We start from the raw sequence: 27,988 nt of genomic DNA, 5'->3' as shown, positions 1-27,988 counted from the left end.
CCGGAGAGGGATGGTCAGGTCAGGCGGCATACAGCAGGCAGTTAGGTATTGGGCGTAAGCCTTATTCGAGCATTGAACGCGTGAGTTGTATCGTGCATGATTCTCTGCTCACTGTTCCCTACCTACCCATCTAGGTACATGATATTTTGTTCCAAGTCCTGTGCCCATTGTTCAGAACTGCTTATTCTCGTGGCTTGTTCTCCAGAGTGAGGTAAAATACAGCTGCCTTCGCCAACAACAGCTCGTTAGTAATACTCGACCCGCATGAGAGTGCACCCAATGAGAAACACAAGGCATATCGCAGACCATCTTCCGTATTCCACAATTAAACGCTGTAATGGGAAAGCTTATCGGTATCAGCCCCCGCGGAATGTTAGGCAGTATCACCTTGCCATCAACAGCCCCCTCACGCCGCCGGGAGCGATCAGACAAGCTGATAATGCCCCCCCCTTGACAACCCGAGAGTACCGTGCGCGCTGGCCTGTGCAGGCTTGAGTTAACAATAGATACAGTTATAGCCAATAGATAAGGGTATAGATAGAGGGAAAAGTAGAAATAGAGGCAAAAAACAGAGGCAAAAGGGATAGTCTTGGCCTATCCTAACCCAGAGCGTAGCAGAGGAAGCAGGGTGGGATAGACTATTCTAACCCTCCCTAGCGGAGCCGTTGTAAAATTACCTAAAGGAAAAGTCGGAAAAAATCAGAAAAGGTTAGGAAAGGCTACAATTAAACTAATATAATAGCCTTTAGATTATTAGGAGCACTACTTACTGCTAGACTATGTGGAGCGAGAAGAACAAAAATTCTGGGTTTTTCTGAACCTATAGACCCTTCTGACGTGTATGTGCGTATCTATTGGTTAGAACCCTATCACCTACTCCACTGTCAGGTTAACCCTATCGGTTATTATGCACGGTACTCTCGGGTTGTCAGGGGGGCAAGCAAAGCGACAATTGTCCCGAATGCCACAATAGTGACAATACAGACGCGAAGCCGCTGGACTGTTTACAGTACAAGATCGATCGCTGCCTCTAGGCAATCGATCGGGACAGAAGCGCCCTCAGGGCTCGCGTTTCATCAAAACAGAGGAGCAAAACTCACCCAGGCAAAACAACACCAACAAAGACACCTTGGGTCGGCACGCGAAACTTTGCGGTCCTGTTCAAGGCACGGCTCCAAGGCGACCACTCGTACGCAATAGTACAGGGTGACAGGGGTAAGTAAAATACCCCTATGATGTTACCCCCCATAACCGACATCATGATAGAGGGGGAATATTCACCAAAAGTGAAGTTCTGCAGTAGGGGGGTGGACGTTAGTTACCTAACCGGGGTATTTAACTTCGGCCTGGTACCATTGTACAATAGCACAGTAAGAAAACACAGTACAAGTGCCGTTACACACTAATATCCAGCACAATACAGAATGCCACAGTAGCATTGAATCTGATAACTGAACCCTCTCAGAACCAGCTTTCGGTGATAGTTCCTCCATCCGATATACCTAGTGCCCAGTTGACTGTTGCTGTGGTTTTCTTGCCATTCATTCTACGGGGTAGCCATCACGCAGCTGGCCTTGTGTGCTTTGACATCCCAAGTTGCGAAACAACATTGTACTGTCCGCAACGCGTTTCGTGCGTGCCATTGTCATTGCCATCCCAACTACCAAGGTTAGAACAATACCCATCACCTTCCATTCACCTCATCGCCTGATGTAACTAGTCACCTACCTACCCGCTTGAAAAAACGGCCAGTCACATCTGGTTCCAAGTGCGCCAAGCCATTATTGGCGAGTGAGACGCGAGGTCGTCCTGCCTCGACCGGTATTGTTTGGTTTCGGGCCCCCCGGAGGTCCTCAGCTCCACACTGCCGGCCCGGGTCCGTCAATTCACAACCACCATTCCCCGGCTCTTCCTTATTGCCTGGCCGGTTGATATAAATTGTGCCCGCTGCATCTCATTGCAACTGAGCCGGGTGCTTTTCTGCCTGGCTTCTTTCTGTTCCTTGGCTTATCTACTTAAACCTCTTCTTCCTCCTTTCTTTTTCCTCTTTTTCCTTCCTTTTTCCCATCATCTCCTCAACCACCTTTTCTTTTCCCCCTTTCTTTTCTTTCTTTTTCTCATTCACACCTCCTCTATCCATCACTGTAAGTGTTGTTGTCTGCCCTGTATTCATTGTTAGTGCTAACAGGACGACGACGACGACGACGACGACGACGACGACAGAAACAACAGAAACATGGCCTCGAACAACAAAGTCCCCCGCCTGCCCCACGGCCGCGCGCCGGCCGACTATTTCAACTTCGTCAAGGCCAGGGTGCTTATGCCCCTTGGCCGGCTCGCCTCCACCGCGGTTGAAGAGACCGACCCCCGTGTGGTCGAGAAGGTCCAAGAGGTCATGGTCTTCCTGAAGTACGTTAAGAGCTGCCGCGCCGCCTACCCGACCGCCGCCCCCCGCGAGCTCTTCAACGCCAGATACCCTCTCAAGATGTGTCTGTCCATGATCTTCAACCCCTCTCCCGCCGCCGCCAAGAAGCAGTACCTCGATGCGAAGGCCAAGTCCCGCGCGAAGTCGCTCCACGAGTGGGCTGGCCGAGTCGAGGACGCCACGCGCATCGCCAACGAGCAGGCTGCTCTTCAAAGAGCCCAGGTCATGGCTGAAATTCAGGCCAATCCTATGAAGCCGAACGGCAGTCTGAGACCCCCCACCAACCACCCCATCTGGGGACGCACCGGCATCATGCACGGACTCGCTCTCCGGCCCGGTGATCGATATACCGTCGTACTCGACCCGCACTGCGCCGACGAAAAGCGCCCCGCCAACGTCCACGGCCATAACGGCCTCCAAGTCGGCGACTGGTTCCCGTCGCAGTTGTCGGCGCTCTTCCACGGCGCTCACGGCCACTCGAACGCCGGCATCTACTTCCAGGGCGAGGAGGGCGCCTTCTCCGTCATCGTGGCCGGCGCGTACAAGGACCTCGACGTCGACTCGGGCGAGACTGTCCTCTACTCCGGATCCAACGCCCACGAGAGCAACGACAGGGATAACATCCTGCCCAGCACCGAGGCAACCAAGGCTCTGGCCACCAACTGGGTCTCCGGCAAGCCCGTCCGCGTCCTCCGCAAGGCGCACAAGGACTCCGAGTGGGCCCCTTCACACGGGTACCGCTACGACGGCCTCTACGAGGTCGTCGAGAAGATCTTCGCGCACAACGACAACAACGGCATGTTCGAGCAGTTCGAGCTGCGGCGCCTCGACGGACAGCCTCCTCTCGAGAGCTTGAAGAACATCCCCAGCCAGCGCCAGGTCCGCGACCTCATCAAGTCCAAGGAGCGCTACTAAAGTCGAAGCCGAACGATGCCCAGCCCTCCCCGCCCCGTACATTCGCACCGAGGAACGCGCAGCATTTTCCAAGATGGAGCGAGTTCGATTTGAAGACGAGCAGAGGGTTCTAGGCATTCAGACAGAGAGAGAGACACACAAAGATTGAATAATTCCTGGGGTTCGGTAACGCTAGCAGGAAACACGAAAGGAAACGGCGTGCTTGGTGGAAGAAATATCTCTACATCGATGACTGCGACGATGAAAGGCCGGATAAGCCTAACGAAGATATGATTTGACGTCAGAATCGCAGAGGGTTCGGTGGGAAATTGGAATTATTTGCTCTCTGCATTCCAGCTGCTCGAGGAAACGGATGGTTATTCGCAGGTTTTGACCAGGAATGTTTGACATGCTTCGGGACATTGTCGTTACCGATGAACTGTCCACCAGAAGCTGGCAATACGGTTGGGAGGTGTTGTTACAGAAAGTCGAGGCATTGAGCCTCATCGGAATGGGAATCGAAATACTTACTACTGAGATGAGACGCCTTCCCATGACCATCGTTCTCCCTGCCTTGAGAAAGTGACATCTGTTCGTTGGCGTCCATGACTTGCTCGTAGAAAAACACTCGTGATTTTTAAATGCAGTTTCAAGTTTACGCTCTATTAGTTAAGTCTTTCCGCTATTGAATCCATCGCTACACATAGCGGTGCAGTGAAAACCCACGAAAAATCTACCGAGTAAATGTCAGTCATCACAGCGAACCGCCTCTGTTGTGGAACCATAGCCTCGCCTCGTCGATGCCCACGGCCCCTACAATCAGGATCCTCCCGAACGCGTCCACGTCATCGGCGCCGGCGTCCTTCAGAACGTTGCCGAAACCCTCCCTGGTAACGACGAAGTGCCGCTTCTCCCCCCAGGCCACGGCGAAGGCGACAACGTCCGGGGCCCCCCACAGATGCGCCGACAGAGTCCACGACAGGCCGATGAAGTGGCTCCCCTGGCAGTCGACGGTCATCTTGCCGACGAGGACGTTGTAGGCGGCGAGGAGGAAGCTGGTGAAGAACATGGTCCGCCGGGCCGATTCCTGGAAGATCCATTCCTGCCAGGTCTCTTTCGTCGGGCAGGCGGGGCGGTCCTCCGCCGGGCCGGTCTCCGGCCGTCCGCGCTCCCATTTCACAAAGGGCGTGAGGGCCAGCATGGCGCCGTCGAGAGCGGGAAGAGCCTGCTGCGCGGAGGCGCGGAGGGAGATGTCGCCGTCGAAGAGGCGGATGATCTGGTAGAGTAGCGCGGCCTGGAGGCGTGCGAGTATGCTGAGACGGTCTCTGGGTGTGGGAGAGGAGAGCAGCTCGTGAGCTCTGGCTTGAATGGTCCGCAGGACGAAGCGAGAGTTGCTTGGGTTCTTGGCGATGTACAGTGCGCAGCAAGCTTGAGCGTCTGTGTCGCGATGGTAAGCAGAAGTTTCATTGGTGAGCGAGGCGGTCTTCGAGGGGAACTTCACCTTGCATCTCTCTCGGCATGTGAGCCCGGTACAAGTATGGGTGGCTCCAAGGGGCCTGGTTCTCCAAGACGATGGATGCGGGAACATTTTTCATCTCATCGAGGGCGTATTGGAGGCGGCTGGATATCATCTCCTCCAACGAGCCATCCGCCGCGAGATCCTGGCTTGGTAACAGCATTTGTTCGGGGCTCGAGGTGGGAGACGAGAGAGACGAAGGTCCGTCAATAAGAACGTCGGGGGCCAAGAAGTCGTGGAAGTCCGTGTACAGACCAATGCCGTCAAGGCCATCCATGTCCAGCTGGAGAAGATCCGCGTCTTGCTGCCATGGTGCGAGAGAATTGTCAGGACATGTTGCGGGTGTCTCGGTCAAACTCTCCAGATCTTCTTGCGGCGCGGGTGTTTCGATGAGCTTGGGGGCAGTCTGCCTCTTGGATCTGGACGTTGGCGGCGGGGTGGGATAAACGCAGTCGATATTCCGCCGCGAGCACCGCAGGCACGCCGCTTGGCCGTGATCGCACCGGCGCTTGGCTTTGGTGCAGGCAAGACACGTCTTCCGTCGAGGCGGGGGGTTCGCCCGTTCCAGAAAGGAATTGGACATGGCGCACGCAACTCGAATACTCTCGTCTCGCAGACACGCGCTCCCGGATTGGCTTACCCGTACCGAGTCTCAAAGTTATGTGCCTTTTTCTTCTTCTTTTTTTTCACCCTTTTCCCTTTTTGCGGAAACATCGACAAGGAGCAGGGCGGACCAGGGAAGATACGACGCTGGAAATGGGCGCCAACGGATATTGTCACAACACGCCATTGACGGCGGCTCTTGGGCTTACTTAATCCGCAGATGGCGGGATTCCGCCAATGTTTTCCCACCACCAACGTTTCATTGGCATTAATCGCAATTCTATCAGTCCAAATCTATACTCTAGGTAGGGTGAGTTGCATACACACACAAGATGACCTGATTCATACTGTCTATGGCGTCGGCAGCGCCGAACAATCATGATCCGGAGCAAGCGACCCGGCAGGGCATCAAGTGAGAGAAGGGCAGAGTCAAGGAGGCATACGGCCAACTTGCACAGGAACCCCTTGTTCGGGAAATCCCATTCACTTTCAAATATGCGAACCCGGGGAGCGTTCAGACAGATCAAATGATCGGTTGAGTGCTTTCCTGCCTTGTCTTCGACTGCCGCTGGCTTCCCTACCCGATGTTGAAATCGAGATTCTCTCCATTCACCTCCCTCCCCCAGCTTGCCAAACCCTCGCTCAAGGCCTCGGTCAAGGCAGCATCGTACCTCATCCCGCTCTCCGCCCAGGCCAGCCGGCCCGCCCTCCACGTCAACCACTTCTCCGCGAGAACCCCCTCCGGCGCCCTCAATAGGCCGACAGCCACGTTCAGCAGCCTCTCGCCGTTCCCGAGCCTCCGCCCCCCGCCGCTGGCGAAGTGAGCCATCACCGTCGCGCCGCACGTCCCACAGAACGAGCGTAGCACGCCTTCAGAGGACGCGAACGACTTGGGCGTGCCGATGCCGAGGTCCTCCGGGACCGGGGGCGAGATGCGGGATTCCGGCACAAAGGCCCAGCCGACAGCGTGCGCGCCGGTCTGCAGGCGGCAGTCGTCACAGACGTCGAGGCAGGCCATCCACTTGGTCCGGTCGGCGGGGGAGAGCCACTTGCTGTAGGCTTCGTCGCCGTCGGCCGTGGCGGCGCTGCCGGGACGGGAAATGGTGAACGAGACGCCGCCGCAGTGGCACTGCGCCCGGAGGACCTCTTCGCCGTCGATGACGACTTCCCTTCCAGGCATCGCGGCCTCGGTTCCGACCGTTTCTTTGGGGTTCCAGACCCTCATGTCGCCGCCTGCGATGCGCGGAAGCCAGTTGTGCAGCCCTCCTCCGGGGGCCGAAGCGGTATTGACGTGGGTACGGATGTCCCATACCGCGGGCACATCATCCTTGTTCGCGTCGAATATACACGCGGAGATGACCCAGTCGTCGTCTTCGATGCCAATGTCTCCAATGTGACAGCTACAGGTGCTGCAGAAATACCGTGTACTGGAGGCGTTTGCATGACGGTATGCCGTCAGCGACGAGAGGGACGACGGGGCGACAAAGTCCGGGGCGACCCCTGACGGGAGAGGCGCGTGGAAGATGCAGAGGTACCGTGAGTATAGCGGCAGATGCTGCAGTGGCAGAGGTGGACTTTGAGGGGGATGGCGGATGCGGGGAGAGTGAGGGTGAAGTGGACGGCTGTGCAGTAACACTGTGCGGTAAGCGTCTTCATCTCGGCTTGCGAGCCAGCAATCTGGTCTTGGCCCATGGCGGCGCAGATGATGTTTTGTTGTCTGGGAAAGCGTTGCGTTGTTGGAGTGGGCAAAAGACGGTATGATGCTGAGTCAAAAGGGAGATCATGGCCAAAGGCTGGAGAGAACGGGTGCCGGGTATTATGCTGCTCTTTATTTGAGACTAGTCTTTTTGATACATTTTATTTTATTTTATTTTACTCTTATTTTTAGTGTCAAGATAACGGATGGCATGGCATCAAAAGAAGGGCGCCGCGTTGTCGGCTTGCATGGGAGCGGGGTTTAGCTGCGAATAGGCTACGCCAAGCTCATTTCTTGTGGATTAACAAAACCCGGCAGTCTGGCAGGGTATAAATTGCAAAACTTAACGGAACTACCAAGAGCAAGGGTATCACGTAATGCTATGATTCTACTGCGGTCTGCACCGTAACCTTAAGCTGTGTTCTTTTTGAGCTCCTTGGCCTTGGCCGCCTTGCGCCACTTCATACCCCAGTGCATGACGGCGAACAAGGCCGGGCTGAAAACAACGTACAAGAGACCCAAGAAAGTGAAGGCCCAGCCCACACCCATGCCATCGATCATGGGAATAATTGCCGCACTTGCGGCCGCGCCCAGCAAACACCTGGTCAAGTTGTTCGCCGCCGTCGCAGTTCCAGCCTTGCCCGGGTGGATATCGATGATGAGGGTGTTGGTGGTGTTGTTGAAGCCGATCATGCCTACTCCGAAGAGGAAGAGCAGCACGCAAGGGACAGCCGCAGGGGCCCGGAGATGGAGAGCCCAGCCCCAAATCAAAAGGAGTATTGAACTCACAAACAGCAGCGGCAAAGCAATCTCCAGGCGGACCTTCTCAATGGGGAAGTCGGTCAGGTCTTGTTGGCGAGACTTGTCCAAAGGGATGCCCAGCCTCTTGCAGTGCCGACGATAGTTCCAGTTGATCAGCGGCCCGACAACGAAAGCAGCAACGACAGACCCACCGGCCAAGGGCAGATACATGAGACCGATTTTCAGAGTGTCGAAGCCGTATATCGCCTCGAACTGGGTCGGCATGGAGGTGGCAATGGCGTAGAACCCGGCAAAGACAATGGCGCTGAAACCGAGAAGGAGGCCAAGCTCTCGCTCGAAGAGCAGGAGAAGCGACCCGAAGGGGTTCAGCTTGAATTTCAGAGCAGGCTTGGAAGTGCTCGAAGCCCCCGTCGTGGACCTCATCATCGGGGCTCCGGTCCCCCTCCTGGCCCGGAAGTGGTCTTTGAGCAGCTGGTAACCGGTGCGATACAGCCGGGGCGGCCGAAGGGATCCGTCGTCGACGATCAACCGGCACGTCTCCGGGAAGAACAGCAGCTGGAGGACAAAGTAGACGCCGGCTAAGATGGCGAGGAACCAGAAGATGGACCTCCAGCCGAGATATTGGGTAAAGACGCCACCAAGGACTGGACCCAAGGCAGGGGCCAACACAATAGGGACTACGGTGAGTCCAACGTACTGCCCTCTCTCGGCAGAAGTGACGGTATCTGCCACAACTGCCGAGGCCAGGGCGACGGTGCTGCTAGAGCCCGCCGACTGTAGACAGCGGACGATGAGAAGAGAGGCGTAGTTCTGAGAGAGGGCCAGACCGATATTTGCTGCAATGTAAACAACAAAGCAGATGACATATGCGGGTCGACGACCGCTGTGGTCGGCCAAGGAGCCGATGAACATGGGGATAACGCCCTGGAAAATCATATAAGTCGTCACGGTAAGATTTATGTCCGAGTTGGAGACGTGGAACTCGTCGGCCAGTACCGTCAGCGCCGGGAGGTATATCTGGGCGGTGAAGGGCGAGAAGAAGGCGGCCAGGCAGGCTCCTAGGACAATGGCTCGTTTTTCCCATTTCGTGTAGATAGAGTAGGGTGGCGGTTGCTTTGGCTGCGGTGGCGGCACCGCAGCTTCTTCATCTATCGTCTGTGATTTTTCCAATGGCGCAGGACTCGTAGGGCGAGACATTGTGGGCAAGTATATGACGCTTCAACCTGGGGAAGTGCGCTGGCGTTGTGTGTTGGGTTGTGAGCAACAACAGAACACCAGGATGAGAGGGGGGTCGAGATAAATAGGCATCTCGGTAAGGACTGGCTGAAAGTGAGTAGAAGAATCAGAATCTCAGAAGCAGTCCGTCTCCAGCTAGGTATTACGTCGTAGGACGCTGCGGGCGAAGGAAAATGGATCATGGCGGTTAGTCGGAGACGCTGCTTCGTACTACTATGGGGTTGGTGTGTGTGTGTGTGTCGGTGCCGGTTCGGCGTTTTCTATAAACCACCTTCATGGTGAGAAGCGACCTTGTGGACCTTCTGGAGACTGCTGTTTTGAATAATGGTATGTATCACTTCGTTAATGCCCAAAATAATAAAACCGGACTTAGGAAAGCGGCTCCGAAGGAATCGAAAAAATGGGCTGGAGCGAGTAAAGTCCGAGCATGATATCAGCGTTACCATGGCCCCCAGCAAGCATCATGGGCCCGTAGTCGGCGGCGTGTATGTCGACTAGCTTGGGGGTGCATTTTTGGGGGTCGTTGGAGTGGCAGAAGCCGCCGTCATGAAAGACACCAATGAGTGTGTGGGCATTTCGAGGGAGAAAACAAGCAAAAAGGCGAAGTTGAGGTAGATGAGAAGGGAAGTCTATCATCGAATGTACAAAGTACGGATAAGGAATTACCCACTGTACGAGGCAAGTACCGTCTTGGCTTCAGGACAGTGAACAGGGACTATCACACTGTAATGAACACGGTGCGGCGGATCGAGAAGGCGGTAACGTGTGTGTTCTTGGAGAAGCCACCTGTACGGAGTATCCGTAGTGTGTGTCCACTGAGGTATCCGTAGAGTGGCTGAAAAGGTACGTATTGGTAGTATGTATCTAGAGCTCCAGCACAGCATGTCCTGAGCTTCAAGCCCAAAGACCGTGGGACCCTGCATTCACCCGAATTGTGCATTTCAACATTCTCGATACCTCACCCACCTCTTCTATACCACGCCGTCCTCGAACAACCCCGGTCCATCCTGCCGTGCCTTCGACCGCGATACCGATGCCGGTCCTCTGCTCTCAATCCAAAAGAAATCCCCAAACATGGTTGGCCACACACACTGCCCGAGCGTTGCACTGCAAGTTGCGCCCCTCCTAACAAATAGTCGCAGAACGTCCAGTACAACTCGGCCCTGCGCCAGAGCAAGGCCATCCGCAACGACCTCGAAAAGCTATCCTCCGCCGCCGCCCAGCCCGCCGCCCTGACCCCCGCCGAGATCGGCAACGTGTCCGCGTCCCTCGCCTCCTTCTCCAAGACGATCGACGAATACAACAGCCTTGCCCGCCAGGAGCTCGTCAAGAAGAAGCAGGAAGAGGCTTACGAACGCGTCAAGCGCTTCCGCGACGACCTGTCCGACTTCAGGTCCCAGGTCGAATCCCTTAAGAAGGCCCGCGAGGATGCCGTACACAGCACCAACCGCAGCGAGCTGCTGGGCCGCCGCGCCTACGCCACATCCACCCCCGAGAACCCCTACGCCAACGTCGGCAAGCCGTCTTCCTCGGCCTTCCACAGCCGCGGCGCCCCCACCGGTGGCCATGCCGGCTCCGGGCTAAGCATGGGCGGCAACGATGTCACGAGGGAGCAGCACGCGCTGCGCGAGCAGAACTTCTTCGCCAACACCAACTCGGCCCTCGACGAGTACATCGCGAGGGGCCAGGCCGTGCTGGGTGACCTGGGCACCCAGCGCGAGATGCTCAAGAACACCCAAAAGAGGCTGTACTCGGTCGGCAACACCCTGGGCATCTCGGGCGACACTATCCGCATGATCGAACGCCGCGCCAAGGAGGACAAGTGGATATTTTGGGCATGCGTCATCGTCTTCTTTCTCTTCTGCTGGGCCTGCATACACTTCTTACGGTGACAGGCGGGCGGGAGGGAGGGAGGGGGAAGGTGCCATCGGACGAGTTTGGGCTGGGCTGGGAACAGGATGATAACGAAGTTGGGAAAGAAAAAATGTTCAGGAGCATGGCGTTTTTGTGTTTCTTGTTTTAAGGAGTCGGGCGGCTGCAGTCTGTATGTATGCGCCGTGGAATTTCCTCGAGCATCGCATCGCATCGCATCAAGAAGGGAAGAGGTAGCCCCGTGTATAACAAGCGACAGTCGAGTTTGGTTCTATTCGATGCCCGCAAGGGCAATAGTGAAAAGCACCGTGCTCGTCGTCTCGATCTCAACCACTTCCGTCTCGGGTAGCACGTGGTTGCTGGTGCTGACGTGGCCCCCGAACTTGGTCTCCCAGTTCTCGACGTCCCATTCGAGACCCTTGGTGGTGATGTGGCTGGTACCCCCAATGGGAAGGATGCCGACGTGCTTGCCAAAAACATCGTCGCCGCCCTCGCGGACCCGGATGCTGTGGCGGCCGGGCTTCAGGAGGAACGTCAGGCTTTGGCCCGACACGAGGTACAGCTTGCCCTGGGCGTAGTCGGGCCCCGGCTGGAAGAGGTACAGATGGTGCACCTGGCTGAGACCCTGGTCGACGCGGCCGCCCAGCCCACCGAGGGCGACAATGTCAGTGTTTGGCCCGTGGTTCGAGCGGATCCACGAGACGGCCTTGCCAAAGTCTGTCGAATACTGGTCGGGGTCGTGTATCACCTCGGCCGGCTTCTCCAGCTTCGTGTAGTAGTCCCTGACGGACGGGCGGAGGGAGTCCAAGTCACCGATGATGACATCGAGGTTGGTCTGCGGGTGTCAGATTACAATACGATATTCAGACCAAAGGGGCAGCAAAGGACTAACTAATGGTGGATGAGAGCGGGCTTCAGCCGTCTCGCTCATATCGTGCAATCTGTTGGCTCCGCCATCCGCTGCGACTCGCGTGAGAGCTGCAACGAAGAGGGGGACGAGGGTCAGCTGAGATCCAAATCTGTGCGCAGGTTGCCCGTACCGTTGGTCCATAGCGAGTCAAAGACGGAAGTCTGCTTCACGGGCTGGTTGAGCACAATGAGCGCGAAATCGGCGGGGCCGGGATATTCTGGCGTCTTGTCGCGAAGAAGCGCTACGGGGTGCCACTCAAAGCTTGGCGGCGACATCTCGAGATTTCTCGGCGCGCAAACCTATGCAAGATACCAGGGAAACAAAAGTCCAATGCAAATCAGCTAGATACAGACTACCTTTTTTTGTTTTCTTCTTCTTTTTCTTTCTAGGAATACGCTTTACCAGATCCAAGGGAACAGATGCGCCAAGGGTAGCTCGGGTATGGGTCAAAATCTCACATACGAAATCAGCGGGAATATGTCGTTTATCACCGACATCCGTAGTACATGTGATGCATACGATGCGTCGTTGTCATCAGACCAAAACTAGGAATATCTCGCAGAAGTGGTACAACATGGATGACTTGCGACCAATGACGCGCTGATTTTGGCGACTCTGCCCCCCCCCCCCCAGTGGGCGTCTCTCTTTTTTTTTTTTTTTTTTCGCCCTTTCGCATCGACCGACCGACCGATCGGCCGGACCTGCGTCAGCGATGAATGGCGGGAATGCGCCGCTAAAACCTCGGCGCAACCCGTCATTCGAAGCGAAGCTTCAATTTTCTTCTGGATTCGGATTACCAACCCCAAGCTCCGTTTACTCCCGCCCACGCCGTGAACGCGCCAGAACTTTCTGCCATCCCCGTGATTTTCCCCTTTGTCTTCGTGCTCCCCGTTTGGTCTTTTCTTCCTCTTTTGGTTTCGGCTTTTTCTCTGTCATATACACACATCACCCCCCGACATGTATCGCAGCGCCGTCCGGTCGACGCCCCGCGCCCTGAGTGCCGCCCGTCAGTCGGCAATCCGCACTGCCCCTCGACGATTCGCCTCGACGACACCCGCCGACAAGCCCCGGTCATGGAAGGGCTCGGCATTGAGATGGGGTCTTGCCGCCGGCGCCGTTTACTGGTATAACACTAGCCCGGTCTTCGCAGAGGAGCCTCTCCGTATGTTTCTTGCAAAGGGGGGAGATAGGAGCAACAAGCAGCGTTGCGGACTGCTGACCATGGGGTTGCATTGCTAACAAAACTCGGCGACAGCCCGAACGATCCCGGCCCCGTCCCAATTCTCTGACTCTGACCTTACCACTGTCGATGCCATTGTCGAAGAGAAGCGCAAGCGAGCCATCGCGAAGGCCGAGGAAGCCAAGCCCGCGCCTGCCGCCGCCCCCGTACCGACGGAATCGAGCGAGAAGACGCAGGAGGCGCTCGAGGGCGAGCCCGCGCCCGGCTCCCCCGAGGCTCTGGAGGCCGAGGCCGACCAGCAAGGTGCATTCAACCCTGAGACGGGCGAGATCAACTGGGATTGCCCGTGCCTCGGCGGCATGGCGGATGGCCCCTGCGGTGAGGAATTCAAGGCTGCCTTCAGCTGCTTCGTCTACTCCAAGGAGGAGCCCAAGGGCATGGACTGCATCGAGAAGTTCCAGTATGTCTACGAACGAACTAATATCCAACCTACGGGCATGGGAGCTAATTGTGATGTAGGGGAATGCAAACGTGCTTCCGTAAATACCCCGAGGTCTACGGCGCCGAGCTGGCCGACGACGACGAGTACCAAGAGGGCGCCGAAGACGCCCGGCCTGCGCTCGATGCCAACACCGACGCAACTGTTGCGCCGCCCGCCACTTCCGCCAACGAGAAGAAGGAGACCAAGGCTGAGATCAAGGGCGTGTCGGAGGAGAAGAAGCCTGCGGCCAAGTCGGACGCCGAGAAGCAGGACGAGGAAGTCAAGCAGATGCCCAAGCCAGAGCCCGTCGACCTCAGCCAGCCCAACAGCCCGGCGACGGACGCCACCGCCGCCAACAACAACATCTAGAGAGCGAAGCAGCGTCGCTTCTGTTCTGTTCTTGTTTTTTTTTTCTGTCTTGATAGAATTCATCTGTTGTGTAGAAGTACACGGGAAAGGGATGTGGTGCACCGCGTAAAAAAAGGGCGGCTAATGACACCATGACAGGGAAATTTCGGGCCATATCTCATGTACCATAATCGTGTACAAAGTGTACCAGTACGAAGAAAGCAAAAGAATAGACATCCACTTCTCCAAGCATTATTGCTGTGTCCTGTTTTTGGTTCGCTTGTTTGTTTTTGTTGTTTTCTTTTTTTTTGGTCTTGCTTGGTCCATCATCTTTTTCTTTGTTTTGACCACGTCGCAAATCATTTTGGTATCGCCTGGCAACATGAGATTGACTCCCTCCGCAAGACGCATGAGCATTAAAAACAAATATCGGATTTCGTTAGCGACAGCTCATCCAGGACCCATTGCCCCCATCCCATGGGATCTGGCGCATACCATCGTTCCTGGCAACTGTCCGGGTCCTCCCCCGGTGCTAGCGACCGAACGCCCCCACATCTGGAGGGATTCACCCGCCTCTCATTGGCTTGCTGGTCGACGTGCTCCAAGCTCCCGAGCCGCATACGTCATACGTCATTGGTCTCTTGGTCCAGTCGCGCCAACCAAGATCAAGGAAAGCTCGAGGGGGGGGAATGGTCAAACCACCTGACGACGTTTCTGCTGCTTGGTGCTAGTTGGGTTAGGTAGTGTACCTTGGGTAGTTTCCCCCCCTTCCCCTTCCCTTTTTTTCCTTTCCTTCCGGTTCCTTCCTTCACATGACAACATCCTCTTAAAAGGAACCACCCGCCATTTCATTCTATTCCACGTCATTTGTCGATCTGCCACACCTCTTTCTCCCCTTCCCACCTGCACATTCACACCTCATACACACATACATACCACCTTGAAGCTCTTGCTTGTTGCACTTGCCTTCTCTCCCACTCTCGCCTTGGACACTTGTAACCTCAAGCCTAAAACCTCCCTTTCATCTATATATCACAAGTAAGTGTCAACAAGTTACGTCATCATTAGTATACGCCGTTACTGATTACACTACAGTGGCTTCCTACGCCGACATGGCCGCCAAGGGCCCCAAACAAACTCCTGAGGAGGTACGTTCACTGGTCGCGTGATTCCACGGCACTCCAAAGACTACTTCTCTCCATGCATCGCAACACATAAACCCTAAAGGAAAAGCAATGCTGACCCCGTCACCCCTCGTTCTCAGGCCGCTGCTCCCCAGCCACCTGAAATCGCCGTCGAGTCCGTCGAGTCCCTCTCCACCGCGTCCCTCGTCGACGTCGACATGCCCAGCGTGCACACGGTCCCCCACGACTTCATGGACCAGGATGTCAAGACCTCCACCCAGGCCGCCCGCATCGAGCGCGAGGAAGAGGAGCAGAAGGCCCGCGCCGAGGCCGACCTGGCCAAGAAGAAGGCCGCCAGCAAGGCTCGCAAGGCCGACTCGTGGCTGAAGCGCCAGTTCTCCTCCCTCAGCGACGGCAGCGCCTCTGCCCTCGCCATCTCCAACCTCGTCGGCGTCGTCGGCCTCAGCACATTCCTCGGCTACAAGGCCTGGGGTCTGTACGACCGCGGTCGCCTGTCGTGGCAGAACGTCGGCCTGGGAGTCGGCATCCTGGGCGTCGTCGGCCTCGCCGAGGGCATCTTTGGAAGGTAATGGGCATCTCCCCGTCCCCGCAAAACCTCTTGGGGGCTGGTTTACCACGCCTGCTAACTCCCTGTGCAGCTACCTCTACAAGACCAAGGGCAAGAAATGAGAGACAAGCGCGTCGGGCGACGACGGCTTGGATTCTGTCTTCTTCTAATGACATGGTACTCTTCTTTTCTTTGGCATGTAGCGCGGATTGTTGGCATTGGCGGCGAGGTTGGCGAATAGCGTCTTGATGAGCACGACGCGGAACACCTCTTTCTGCTATGCAATATGTGTATGTACTTGGCGTTCGGGGCGAATACGGAAATCACAAATCTCCTCATACCAACAACAACCACAATCGCGATTTGTCTTTCTTTCTTTCCCTTCGATCCCGAACCGAAAACAAATACGCCGTCTGCTTGGATGACTTGCTTTCTAGGCTCACCACAGCTTGACTACATCATGGCCAGGGCGACCTGCACCGCCTGGTCGTGACGCTGCGTTCGGTTCCGGACCTGGATTACATCACGGCGGTATCGACAAATAGACCTTCTTGAATATACCTACTACCTAGCAAACCGACCGGCGCGCGCGCCCATCTTCCTCCCGATCGATTAAACAGCACTCTCTGCTGGGTCGTTTTTCCGATGTTTGTTGGGAATATAGTATCGTCGAAGAAAAAAAAATCGTACAGACCAAAAAGAAAAGAAGAAAAAAAAGTGGGTTTCGCCAAAGCTAAACATCCCCAAGTCGCTATGCCGTTTGGTTGCTAACTCCTTTCAACCCGGTGAGAATCCCTCCAGATCGGACACCTTTGAACGCCCACGCCACTTCCGCTTATCCAGCCTTCAGTAGTTTCGAGCCCGCTTCCCAAAAGAGCCTTTGATCCCACAGCCTAACCTTGCCTTTTAGTCCCGTTGCCCGCTTGCCCACGAGTACACACACGATAGTTCGTTGTTACACCGAAACGCCGTCTTCGCTGCCGCCACGAGTTCTGCGTCGTCCGCTTGCGCACAGGTTATGCGTTGCGGCTGTTGTTGTGCAACTCTCTCAGCCTCTTGACCCAGTGCTTGCGTAATGCCGGCGACATCTTGCAAAATATCATGGCCTTATTGTCGTCCGCCAGGGCCTTCTCTGCAATCTTGAGCTGAAGGTCCATGTCTTCGTCAGAAAAGTCGCGGAAGAAAATGTCAATGGCCTGCTCGGGCCACTTTGGTGGGCTCCGGCCGCGGAGGGCGTCGGCTATTCTGATGAGGCCGTCCTCCATCAGCTGCTTACCGGCAGACGCCATGGACGACGACGACGCGTCATTGCCGTGGTTGGAAGATGCGCCAGATCCCGATGCCTGTGCGGGGTTTGTGTAGCCCGATATGCGTCGGCGCTTCTCCGCCGGCTGTGTCGGTGGCCCCATGGGAGCCGTCGGTGCCTTGCCGCCGGCGTCGGATGTCGGGGCCTGCTGCGGGAATCGTTTCCGTCCAGTGGCTGTCTCCTCTGGCGGCGTCAATGCGCTCGTACCCGCGATGTGCGTTCTCGGCGGAATCGCGGTGGATGTGGGTCTCTGCTGTGGCTGTTGCTGCTGTTGCTGTTGCGGCTGCGCTTGCTTCTGGGGTATCATTGGTTGCTGTACTTGCGCTACAGGAGATTGGCTAACTGATCCCCGAGGCTGCGCCTGTTGGTTAGTGCCCGATTGCGAAGGGGGTTGATAAGGCGGCTCAACCTGAAGATCGAGGACGGCGGTGCCCGGCATATCCGGATCTTCGGATCCCTGGATCACGTCCGGCCCCTTTCGCTTCGGCTTCATGATGCGCTTCGGGGCGCCGCCGGATCCGACCACGTCCGGATACAAGACCTCCATGAACTGCTCATGGTCGAACGGCCGACCTCGCAATGCGCGCGACAACGGCTCTTTCTGCGGCAAAGAGTTAGCGACAAAGCTGCAGAACCAGAAACGCGAGAGTAGGTGGGGAAAGGCGGCGGAGAGGCGGGGCGTTGGGGACGCGCGCCGCGTCAACGAACCTCGATATGCGCTTTCCAGGCCTCCTCGGACGCGGTGACGGTGCGGGTGGTCGGGTTATAGAGGAATTCGGGGTCCTCGCGCAGGCCACGCCACAGACGGAACTTTTTGCGGGCATTATCCGACTTGTTCACGAGATGGCTTTTCGTGGGATAGGCGCCGTGTTTCTCGCGAAGGGCCGTGGCGGCACGGTCCCAGGCGTCAGCCTTGAAAGAATGGTTTTCGCGCAGGCCTAGCTGGACAGAATCGCAGAGAGATCGGAAGAAGGTGGCTTCGTAGGCGGGCGTCCAACTAAATCGCGGTGCGCGCTTGTCGCGGTCACCGCCGGCACTGCCAGGTTGGCCATCTGGGCCGGTAAACTCATCGTCTGACATTGAGTGGTTTTGGGGGGGCCAGCGGGGTTGAGGGCGAAAGAAGCAAGCGGCAGGCCAAAGGAAGGAGGATAATGGCTATCCCGCAAAGGGTTAGGGATTCCACTGCAGGACGAACACACAACGGGTTCGCGGCGGGATGGACGGCGGATATGCAGCAATGCCTTGGACCCCCCCTACAGGAGTCGCGATAGCTCCCGCCGGGTTTGGGGAAGGAAGGGAACAAGAGCCACGGGCGATGTCTGATGCTGATCTGACGATGGGGGTTGAGCAAGCAAATGCAAAGAGAGGCGCACGCAGCTCTGATGGACGGGATGGATGGGGGCGTGCAGGGCGGAGGATTGGTGGGTGGGCGTGTGACCCGACGAGGGACGTCGGTCGGGTTTGCGCGGGAAGCGAACGGTTGCGCGCGAGGGAAAGAAATCAAAGCAAGCAAGCAGCGAACGGGCTGCCTTTCTGAGGCTGGCTGCGGATTCGCTCGCTTACTTGGTTGCTTTGCATGCGTGCGTGCGTGTGTGCGTGTACGAGTCGTCGTCGTCGGGGTGCGCGGGTGCGCTCGCACGTCTTTCTCTCTGTGGTAAATCAGCGAGGCTGGCGGCTGGAGCTGAAGCTGAGAAGGGCGGGGCAGCCAAAAATGACTTGACTGGAAACGAGTCGGGCGCAAGTCACGTTGTCTCTACGAGTCCGAAGGGGGGTGAAATGGAGAGACAGACTGCCACGAGCGGTGGTGGTGGTGATTGTGGTGTTGGGGGGGGCGGACCGGGGAGCTGGACTGGCCTGGGCGGGACTGGGCCTGTTGTCTCTCATTGGGTTTAGGTTGGCGACGTTGGTTGGTCACGCCTCTCCTTCCCTTCCCCGAGTCGGGGTCCAGCCCACAGCGTCAGAGGCCAGTCATTACTACTTAGCCACCTAAGGCAGACTGGGTGAAAAGATAGAGACTACCGGTACTATTGTAATAGGTACCTAAGACAGGCGCCCACGGATGCTCCTCCCACTCAGCAAGACGGTTTCTATTGGCTGCTGAACGTGCGTTCCCGCTCGAGTCCACCTTAAGGTCTTGGACGGGCCGGGGTCACGTGGGATCACCTGAGTTGTCTCTTTCCTATTTGAGGCCCGTCACCTCACCTCCACTACCTTTGTCATCATATCCTTACCTGGCTTAGCTTACTGGGCAGATAATGCACTAATACCTCAGGTTCAAATGTGCTTAGTAACGCCAACGGCAACACCTCCCCCGGATTTTCCCTCTCCATTCCCACGGCATTTCCTATTGCCTCTTCCGAAACCATCCACCCGCTCTCTCACAACTACTCCCACCACCACCACCGTGCACACCTTCTTCAACATCCGGCTTGGCAGAAACACCAAAGGCTTTGTTTGTCTGGCCGAACCATCAAACTTATCTGATGGAGTCGGTGTCTTTTTTCTTCTCTCTTTTCTTCTCCTTTTTTTCTGTTTCCCTGCTTAGTCATTGATTCTGCTTGTTCATGTGAGCGGGCGTCTCTGTCTGCGGGCTGAGTTTCCTCTCTTTTTCCCACTTTATTAGCTACTCCCTCCCCCGTAAGTCAAGCTTTTTGCGCCATGTTTGCCCAGACCCGAAAAAAGGGCAGGCGCCTCTGACAATATTTGCGACGTCGCTTCTTTCGAATGCTCTGTTTATAACTCTCTCTCTCTCTCTCTGTCGTCACCAGTACGTTAAGTTGACTACACCACCTCGGAAATAGCATTCCCGTCTCACATGTCCTCCCCCTTCTACACGAGAAAAAAGCCAATCTGATATCCTTGGGCTACGAACCCCTCACGATACTTTCGAGCGCAACAGAAGGTGGTCGACATGAGCGAGGGCCGATGCCTGCCACCACACGGCAAGCTGCAGACCCTAACTAAACTAGTCGGCATCCATCCCTCCCTCTCGAATACCTTGGATCGCAGATGGACTTATCTGCCATCACCGGCCAAGCTGCCCAGGACGATACTCAAATTGCCCGCAAGCAGACCCTTACGACTTCGTCTGCGAGGTAAGTAAACTACACAGTGTACGCTGTCGTTTAAAGCGGCATTCGTTGGCAACCGGCGAGCGCATTCTTCAAACCCACCGCACATTAACACTGCTCAACAACACCATGGCCCCCCGTTGTGACATTTCGAGTCCTAACCTCGAGTTCCGCCCCGCCCCCTTTTTTTTTTAATGCTTCCAGATTGGCTTTTAAAGTTGCATCTTCAAATATGACAACTTTCCATGTTCCCGAGGCATGCGTTCCGTTCAGATGATGGCAGGCGTGCGCTCCTCCCTCTGGTCCCTGAGTCTACCTAGGTGCTCAGAGGCACAGGCTCAGGCGCAAAGGTAAAATATGGTTGTTTTCATCTCGTGTCGTCCGCGGGGCTCGTGGAGGCCTTCTGTAGCGTGTTGAGCCAACTTGACTTGCCTCACATAGACCTATCCGTCTACCATTTTCAGCGCACGCACGGCGCATCGACGAAAGGCTATATATATATATATATGTATGTATATGTATAAATGTGTATGATATGGCATCCGGCCCAAGTAAAAGCTCTCTGTCGTGTATCCAATGCGCACCCCCCCCTACTACAGAACCTCTCTGTTGGCGTATATTCCCCCGTCATATTGATGTCAGCTATGGGAGGGGGTTACTTGCCCCTCCCTGCCACCTTGTGTGTTTATACATTTATCAAACTCTCAAGGCTGTTTGTGTTTGGATGGCTCGTGTGCATGCATGCAGCCATATATCCTGGATGCCTCCCACTCCAGTCTCTTTTGTGTTTTCCCAGGGGAGGGTGCTGCGATTGGCACCAACTTCCCTGAGACGGCGAGGTGATTTACCTGAAGCGAGTGCATCACCAATTGTCGCCACCAGGTCGGAGGACGGAAACAAATCGGGGCAGAGATCAGCTCCGGGCCATGTCATATGTTTCTTGCCAGGGAGCAAACAGCACTGCAGACCGTGCAACGAGGACCGGACTGTCTGCGCCCCATGCCGTTATGTGATGTGTGCCCGGGGTAAGCCTTCGGAATGGCCAGGCCCTGCGGCGCAATGTAGGTATACCAAACTACATGGCTACCTAGTTTATCAAGTCTACTGGTATACGGATACTGGATAGCAAGTATCTGTACTCTACTGGACACCTAATTCGGTACAATACAGTACACTACTAGTGTACCTCGTACACTACGCCAGACACATGTGCCGTTCGGGCTAAAGGCCCGCTCGGAGCTTTCTTTACTGGCATCACCGTTGCTCGACGCTGTCTCAGAATGTTCGGTGGGTCGTTTCAGGGCCTGGCGGGCTGACCACTTGGAGACGTCCACCAGCGAGGGTGGCCTTCCCTCCGAGGGAGAGGGGGGATGGCCTTTCCTCTCAGTGCCTCCTCCTCCCCACCATCACGACAACAACCGCAACGATTACCACCACCCTTTCGAGCCCAACGGACCAGTAGCCGCTAACAGATATGAGCCTGGCCTGGAACAATCCTTACCGCCATCGACCGATTGGGTCTCGCTGTGCAGCGAGGGTGAACTCGACTCCGGCCTGGAACACATCTTGCTTGCACATGGCTTAGCAGCGCCGTTTACCCGACACATACGCCACATTCTCTCCCCGTAATCTCCTGAGCTAAGCTGTCGGGTCTCTCAGGAAGCCGTGGTCGGAAAGGAACCACAAACCAATCAATCTAGATGAAGGGAATCGGCCTTGCAACAGGAGCTCTCCCGTTCCGGATTGATGCACGCAGTGGAAGGCTAATCGCTCGGTAGTGACACGGGCGGGACCGACGACGGCTGCCTCCCTCTGTTGGGAGCCCGAGTTCCGCAAACAATGTCGGTTTTGGCTTCAGCAAGGCCACTTGTTTCTCCTTCGTCTGGTATCCTGAAATAATCGTGTTCGGTGTTCCTCTTTCGCAACACTCGAAGCTTAGCACGCCAAGCACCTAGGTAGCATCAAGGCCCATAGGGCAGATCGCCCTTGGCAGAAAGTCTTGGGTTTTTCTTGGCCTGCACAACGCCAGCCAAGCGATGTGATGCTTCGCTAGCGGCCGGGAAAACAGCCCATGGGGATCGCTGAAACGCCGAGCAGAAACAACATCGCCGACGCCGACTCCCCTACTATTAGGCAGTTTACAACGGAAAGGGGGTAGAGAGAGAGGCCCCATTGATGACACTACCTACCTACCCGGATTATCCATCTTCTTGAACACGCTTTCTACATGGTACATGGAGATATGCTCGGTCTTCTCCGTCGTCCCTCCCGCACGCTCGACCCCGGTCCCCTGCTGATGCTGAGGCTACCCCGGTTCGAGGGTGCTAGGTATTTATTGTTCTTCGCAGCCATGGAACTGTTCACCATTACTCCGTACCCCGTTTCCTTTCCAACTTGGCTAGGGCCAGGGCAACGGCGGTCCGGCGGGACACTGGGTTCGATCGAGGCCAAGAATAGCACCAATGCTGCTGCTGCTTCCTCCGATGCTCGTCGGATAATCCGCCATTGTCCTTCCCCGTGCCAGTATCCGTACTTTGTCTGATAATGAAAGCACTGCACAAAGTCGACGTTGGCGCGCCGGGGAGGGAGTAAGCCTCTCGCACCCAGCTTTCATCTGGCCAAACATTTGGGAGGGCCTGTGGAGAAAGGGGGACGGAGACCAATCTAACTGGCACCTCGTCTAAATGCTTAGCCAGGCAGTTCACTGGGTCTATCGTGCGCCTTTTGTCCTATATAGGAACGTCCCCGATCGACTCCCTTCGAGGGAGAAGTACTGGACAACAATGTCTGGCCACCCACTTGCACCAGGAATGGACAGAATGCAACCGACCGGCAAGCTGTTCCGGCATCCTAGCATCTCTCGGCGGCATGCGAAATCGCCTCTCCCGTGCATTTACCTACACTAGTTTCCGACACCTCTGGCAGGCTGCGCCCGTCTAGGTACTAGGTAGTGTAGCTCCGAGCAATCGACCCCCGGGGGGCAGTGACAAGCTCAACGCTAGGGAGATTGACAACGCAAGCGCCTTGCCCGTTCGCCTTCTCATCAGCGTCACATCAGCATCTTAACCGCCGCATCTCTTGTATTGTGGAAAAGACTGGGATCAAGTCGACAACCTGGTTTGCCCACGTACTTACGTTTAGATGGCTCGATGGGTACTACGTACGTGAATACGTGGTGAGATGGATGATGCCTCAGGATAAAGGCTCGCCAGTTTCTCATACCTAGTCCTCGAGACTTTTACATCCGAATCCTGAGATCCCTTGGCTCTCTCTCTCTCTCTCTCTCTCTCTCTCTCTCTCTCTCTCTCTCTCTCTCTCTCTCTCAGACCTCTCTTCCCTCAACTCACGGGACCTGCGTCACGTACAACAAGAAAGCAAGAGGTCAAGAACGTACATAGTAGAGCCGCCACGCACCCCATTGATCCATCCACACGCACTCTGAGCCACCCCCTTCCCCTTCTCCTCAGTACCTACGTGTACGCGCTGGCCTACCAAGCACCCATCGCCCGATATCCTTGCTTTGGATCACTCCTTGGCTGAATGTGGGGTAAGGGGACTCCCTGCTTGCGACCGTTCTTCGGTCAACGTATTCGCACCACTCCAAAACATGCTACCAGGTCCACTTCGTTGCCGCAACTCGCGTCTTGGAATCCCGACTGGCGGGAGAATGGGCTTTCCCCTTGCTCTCTTCAGCCCAAGTGGTGCATACTATGTAGGCAATCATGGTTCGACCGGTTCGATGATTGATCCGTGCATCCCAGGGTTGGCCCCCGGCTTGGCATGGACGCGCACGCTCCTTGCTCAGCGGGACATTCTGTGACCAGGGCATCACAACTTGAGACTTGACCCGCCTGCACCCTCCAAGCATCGACGCGCACGACGTCGTCGTCCCATTGTTTCTGCAACATGTATGACCCTCGTAATCTGAACACCCATGGTGGTGGCCATCTCTTGGGTGTCTTTGCTTTTAAACATTAACTCGGCTTGTCCTCCTTCTTTCCGCCCTTCTTACCCTCTTCTTGACCATCCTCTGCTTCTTCTCCTTCCACCCGTCACCAGTTTCCTCTCCTTCACGACGAGTGTTTTCTTTTTCTTTTTTCTTTCTTACCTTTGAGGGCTCCTGGTGATAGTCCCTCGTCCGTCTTTCGTTCTCGGTTAATAAGCCTCCTGGTGTGGCCTATTCTTCGAATCCCCTTTCTTGTCTCTTGATTGCCCATCTGGTGGCGGACAGCATCACACGTTCAGAATGGAGTCGGTTTCATTGCGGTCCCTTTGCCTGTACGGCCTGTTGGCGACCTTCGCCGACGCTTCCCCGGTCGAGAAGCGCTCCAACATCCAGAAGCGAGGACACTTCGTCGTCCCCAGAGTGCCTAATGAGAACTTCAAGGGCCACGATGGCACGAGACAACTGATCAAGGCGTACCGCAAGTTCAGCATGCCCATGCCCCCGGGTCTGCTCGACGCCATTGCCGCCCAGGCAGCCAAGAACCCAGAACCCGTCAAGGCCGAGAGCGTCCAGGCCGGGGGCTTCAAGGCCTTCGCCGCGAACGACTCCACCGCCGCCGCCGGCGCTCCCGAGACCGGAACCACCACCGCCACCCCGATCCGCAACGACGTCGAGTACATCTCGCCCATCAAGATCGGCGGCCAGACGATCAACGTCGACTTCGACAGCGGCTCCTCCGACCTCTGGGTCTTCACCTCCATGCTCGACGCCCAGGCCCAGACCGGTCATGAGCTGTACGACCCCACCAAGAGCCAGACCGCCAAGATGCTCCAGGGGCAGCAGTTCAACATTCGGTACGGTGACGGCTCCGGCGCCCAGGGCGTCGTCGGAACCGACGTCGTCGACATTGGCGGTGCCGTCGTCCAGAACCAGGCCATCGAAATGGCGACCGCCGTCTCCCAGCAGTTCATCGAGGACACCTCCAACAACGGTCTCATGGGTCTCGCCTTCTCCAAGCTCAACACCGTCAAGCCCAACATTCAGAAGACCTTCTTCGACAACGTCATGTCCAGCCTCGCCGAGCCCGTCTTCACCGCCGACCTCCGCAAGAAGACCGTCGGCGCCTACGAGTTCGGTCGCATCGACAACACCAAGTTCACCGGCCAGATGAACTGGGCCCCCATCAACACCACCAGCGGCTTCTGGCAGTTCTCCAGCGAGAAGTTCGCCGTTGGCGACGGCAAGGTCCAGACCGGCCTCGTCGGTGGCCAGGCCATTGCCGACACCGGTACCACTCTCCTCCTCGCCAACCCCACCATGGTCCAGGCCTACTACGAGCAGGTCCAGGGCGCCAAGAATGACCAGACCGTCGGCGGCATTACCTTCCCTTGCAACGCCAGCCTCCCCGATCTGATGATGGATATTGGCGGTGCCTTCATGGCCCGCGTCAAGGGTAGCGACATCAACTTCGCCCAGGTTGACCAGCAGAGTAAGCCCACCCTAACCGTCCCCTTCCGTTTCTTTATACCTACAGGAGCCCATCACTAACATGCATCTAGCTTGCTTCGGCGGTCTCCAGGCCACCACCTCCAACCTCCAGATCTACGGTGACATCCTGTTCAAGTCGCAGTTCGTCGCTTTCAACGGCGGCAACAACTCCATTGGCATGGCAGAGCACGTCGTCAGCAGCCAGAATGCTGGCGTGGCGGTCGGAACTGGGTCTGGCGCAGCGGCGTAAGCATTGACACCGTGCGGCGGCTTCATTCTTTTTTCATTGGTATTAAGATTTATTTGTGTTCGTGACTAGGTTCAACAATATGAACAGCGACAGCTCGTCGTCCGGAAGCGACAGGTCGATCAGGACCGCCATGGGAGGATTAATGGTCGTTTTGCTGTCCGCTGTGGTCATTGGCGCCTGAGACGGACTAGGCAAGGACGCAGGCCCTTTGTAATTTTCTTCACATCTGAACGAACCGGGACCTAGGTGGTGAATCTCATCCCTACTTAGATATCCCTTCAGCTCTCTAGCCGGCATAGTAAATGAAACGCATTGTGGTCTAAACAGTACATAATACTCCCCTAGTGATGGCGGTCCTCCATCCATGACTCATTTGGTCCCCTCTTCGGCTTTGGCCTTGTATTCCTGTTTCCTAACTCGCTGACAAAGTTCCTTCATCGTGTTGCCAAGCCACTCAAAGTCTTTCTCGTCCAGGAAAACCTGCGCACTGACCCTCATGTACCAGCGGCCCTGGTGCCAGAACAAGGCAACGAAGGTGAGGTATTCGTTCACCAGTGCCTTCAGCATCCAGTTGACGACGACGGAAGCCTCCTTCTCCGGCACCGTCACCGTGCCGTCCGGGGCAACCGACATGGCCTCCACGTCTGCGGCGCCCGTGACGATCGGCAGCGCGACGTTGACCATGGCGCACTTGGTCAGCGTCTCGGACTTGTTGTCCAGGATGAAGGTGCCCAGCGCGGCAGCGACCTTCTTGCCGCCCTCCTTGGCCAGCGTCCAGAGGTACTCGAAGATCTTGTCCTCTCCGCCGATGCTCTTGCGCCACTCGATGGCGTGCTTGACGCACAGGTACGGGGCATTGTCGAGGGTGCCCACGAAGTTGAAGGCCCTCACGAAAGGGGACTCGTCGGCCGCCGGGAACGGGTTGTGACGCCGCACCCCGGAACGGGCCACGTAGCCGTGGGACGTCGGCACCGTCGAGGCTATGAGGTGCTGGTTCCGCTCGGGGACGTAGAACACGGCGCACGCGCGCGGGACGTGAAGCCACTTGTGGCAGTTGGACACGAAGAAGTCCGGGTCCGTGGCGGCGAGGTCCAGGGGCACCATCCCCACGCCCTGGGCGCCGTCGATGACGCTCATGATGCCCAGCTCGCGGCAGGCGGCGGTCACGGCCTGGTAGGGGAACGCGATCCCCGGCAGGCTGGAGACGACGTCGAAGAGGCAGACCTTGGGGCGCTTGCCCTCGGCGCGGCTTTTGGCGACGGTTTCGTGAAAGAGGGCAACGATCTCGTCATCCTCGAGGGGGTACGCGAGGGTGATGCCGCGGGAGGAGACGAGGCCGGCGCTGATATCAACGACATAGTCGATGATGTTGCCGCAGCCGCCGTAGACGGTGGAGAAGTAGAGGATCTCGTCGAGGCCGTCAGGGTTCCAGGTTAGGTTGCGGAGAACTGTGTTGATGCCGACGGTAGCGTTGGAGACGAAGACGGTGCAGGAGAGGGGTGCGTTGAGGACTTCTGCTATAGCCTGGCGGGATTCGTTGAGTCGGTCAATGTAGGTCCAGCGGATGAAGGGGTCAGGCCGTGCTTCGGCCTGGTCCTGGTAGGAGCGGAGGACGGCTTGGATGTGACGAGGAATAGTGCCGAAGGACCCTGGGAGGTTTCGTTAGCTGAGACCATGCGAAGAGGTGCTTCGAGGGCGAGGGGTGGCGAGTGGTTGACACTGAGGCCGTACCATTGTTCATGTTACGATAAGCCGGGTCGATGAGGAATTCCTTCAGCATGGCCTTCCCAAATGGAGGCGAGCCGAGCTGAAGCTGGCTCGTTTCTTTGACGAGGTCGCCCATGATGCCAATTGGTCCTGAGTGGTAATGATGATACCCGTCACGTTGGGATCAGTGAACAAAAATAAGCCTTTTCCGCGTGGGTAGTGAGTCAATTGGCTAACGATGGATAGAGTTCATATCGGCGGGCTTCTTGCATCGCTATATACGCCGCCTTTATACAAATATCGACAGCATCCATAAGTCTTCAGCTTGAACGACCTGAGTCACCGTTGAGATTGGTAATCGTGTCGTTCTGAACGATATCGACCAGGTCCACTTCCGCACTCCTCGCGGCCGGGGGCACGGGTCCAGAACGGGGGGGTGAACCGCTGCGAGCCGCCAAGCATGTTCCGCGCAGGGCGCGCGGCCCGCACCAACTGACTTTTGAGCTTAGTGAAGGCCGGTTGGATGGTATTATCGCACCGCCGGGTGTGGCCGACTGGATCTGGGTGGGCCACTAACAGAGCTTCGAACCAATGCAAGTCTGCAT

General features: G+C 56.5%; 11 protein-coding genes across 11 annotated transcripts; 5 read left to right on the top strand and 6 right to left on the bottom strand.

Moving 5' to 3' along the window:
• Positions 1-2,236: 2,236 nt before the first annotated feature.
• Positions 2,237-3,340, top strand: GLRG_08897 (YDG/SRA domain-containing protein; the record flags this gene model as incomplete). Its single annotated transcript, XM_008099582.1, has 1 exon — positions 2,237-3,340. One exon carries the CDS (start codon positions 2,237-2,239, stop codon positions 3,338-3,340), a length of 1,104 nt encoding a protein of 367 aa, XP_008097773.1.
• A 733-nt stretch (positions 3,341-4,073) lies between these two features.
• GLRG_08896 (uncharacterized protein) lies at positions 4,074-5,418 on the bottom strand (the record flags this gene model as incomplete). The annotated part of the gene is made up of 2 exons (XM_008099581.1): positions 4,074-4,756; positions 4,821-5,418. The coding sequence occupies 2 exons, from the start codon at positions 5,416-5,418 to the stop codon at positions 4,074-4,076; spliced, it is 1,281 nt and encodes a 426-aa protein (XP_008097772.1).
• Positions 5,419-6,015: 597 nt separating this feature from the next.
• Positions 6,016-7,130, bottom strand: GLRG_08895 (glutathione-dependent formaldehyde-activating enzyme; the record flags this gene model as incomplete). Its single annotated transcript, XM_008099580.1, has 2 exons — positions 6,016-6,938; positions 6,974-7,130. The coding sequence occupies 2 exons, from the start codon at positions 7,128-7,130 to the stop codon at positions 6,016-6,018; spliced, it is 1,080 nt and encodes a 359-aa protein (XP_008097771.1).
• Positions 7,131-7,545: 415 nt separating this feature from the next.
• On the bottom strand, positions 7,546-9,093 carry GLRG_08894 (major facilitator superfamily transporter; the record flags this gene model as incomplete). Its single annotated transcript, XM_008099579.1, has 1 exon — positions 7,546-9,093. One exon carries the CDS (start codon positions 9,091-9,093, stop codon positions 7,546-7,548), a length of 1,548 nt encoding a protein of 515 aa, XP_008097770.1.
• Positions 9,094-10,206: 1,113 nt separating this feature from the next.
• Positions 10,207-11,024, top strand: GLRG_08893 (vesicle transport V-SNARE protein; the record flags this gene model as incomplete). Its single annotated transcript, XM_008099578.1, has 2 exons — positions 10,207-10,209; positions 10,275-11,024. 2 exons carry the CDS (start codon positions 10,207-10,209, stop codon positions 11,022-11,024), a joined length of 753 nt encoding a protein of 250 aa, XP_008097769.1.
• A 251-nt stretch (positions 11,025-11,275) lies between these two features.
• GLRG_08892 (thiamine pyrophosphokinase) lies at positions 11,276-12,189 on the bottom strand (the record flags this gene model as incomplete). The annotated part of the gene is made up of 3 exons (XM_008099577.1): positions 11,276-11,839; positions 11,897-11,982; positions 12,045-12,189. The coding sequence occupies 3 exons, from the start codon at positions 12,187-12,189 to the stop codon at positions 11,276-11,278; spliced, it is 795 nt and encodes a 264-aa protein (XP_008097768.1).
• Positions 12,190-12,871: 682 nt separating this feature from the next.
• Positions 12,872-13,944, top strand: GLRG_08891 (CHCH domain-containing protein; the record flags this gene model as incomplete). The annotated part of the gene is made up of 3 exons (XM_008099576.1): positions 12,872-13,076; positions 13,170-13,554; positions 13,614-13,944. 3 exons carry the CDS (start codon positions 12,872-12,874, stop codon positions 13,942-13,944), a joined length of 921 nt encoding a protein of 306 aa, XP_008097767.1.
• Positions 13,945-15,035: 1,091 nt separating this feature from the next.
• On the top strand, positions 15,036-15,737 carry GLRG_08890 (uncharacterized protein; the record flags this gene model as incomplete). The annotated part of the gene is made up of 3 exons (XM_008099575.1): positions 15,036-15,071; positions 15,188-15,633; positions 15,707-15,737. The coding sequence occupies 3 exons, from the start codon at positions 15,036-15,038 to the stop codon at positions 15,735-15,737; spliced, it is 513 nt and encodes a 170-aa protein (XP_008097766.1).
• An 894-nt stretch (positions 15,738-16,631) lies between these two features.
• GLRG_08889 (uncharacterized protein) lies at positions 16,632-18,001 on the bottom strand (the record flags this gene model as incomplete). Its single annotated transcript, XM_008099574.1, has 2 exons — positions 16,632-17,522; positions 17,630-18,001. The coding sequence occupies 2 exons, from the start codon at positions 17,999-18,001 to the stop codon at positions 16,632-16,634; spliced, it is 1,263 nt and encodes a 420-aa protein (XP_008097765.1).
• Positions 18,002-24,238: 6,237 nt separating this feature from the next.
• GLRG_08888 (eukaryotic aspartyl protease) lies at positions 24,239-25,676 on the top strand (the record flags this gene model as incomplete). The annotated part of the gene is made up of 2 exons (XM_008099573.1): positions 24,239-25,427; positions 25,498-25,676. The coding sequence occupies 2 exons, from the start codon at positions 24,239-24,241 to the stop codon at positions 25,674-25,676; spliced, it is 1,368 nt and encodes a 455-aa protein (XP_008097764.1).
• Positions 25,677-26,045: 369 nt separating this feature from the next.
• On the bottom strand, positions 26,046-27,519 carry GLRG_08887 (uncharacterized protein; the record flags this gene model as incomplete). The annotated part of the gene is made up of 2 exons (XM_008099572.1): positions 26,046-27,325; positions 27,408-27,519. The coding sequence occupies 2 exons, from the start codon at positions 27,517-27,519 to the stop codon at positions 26,046-26,048; spliced, it is 1,392 nt and encodes a 463-aa protein (XP_008097763.1).
• Between the last annotated feature and the right edge of the window lie 469 nt (positions 27,520-27,988).

This window comes from Colletotrichum graminicola, assembly GCF_000149035.1.
Source record: "Colletotrichum graminicola M1.001 genomic scaffold supercont1.43, whole genome shotgun sequence".
Taxonomy (NCBI): Eukaryota; Fungi; Ascomycota; class Sordariomycetes; order Glomerellales; family Glomerellaceae; genus Colletotrichum; species Colletotrichum graminicola.
This window is presented reverse-complemented; position numbering and strand designations above follow the sequence as displayed.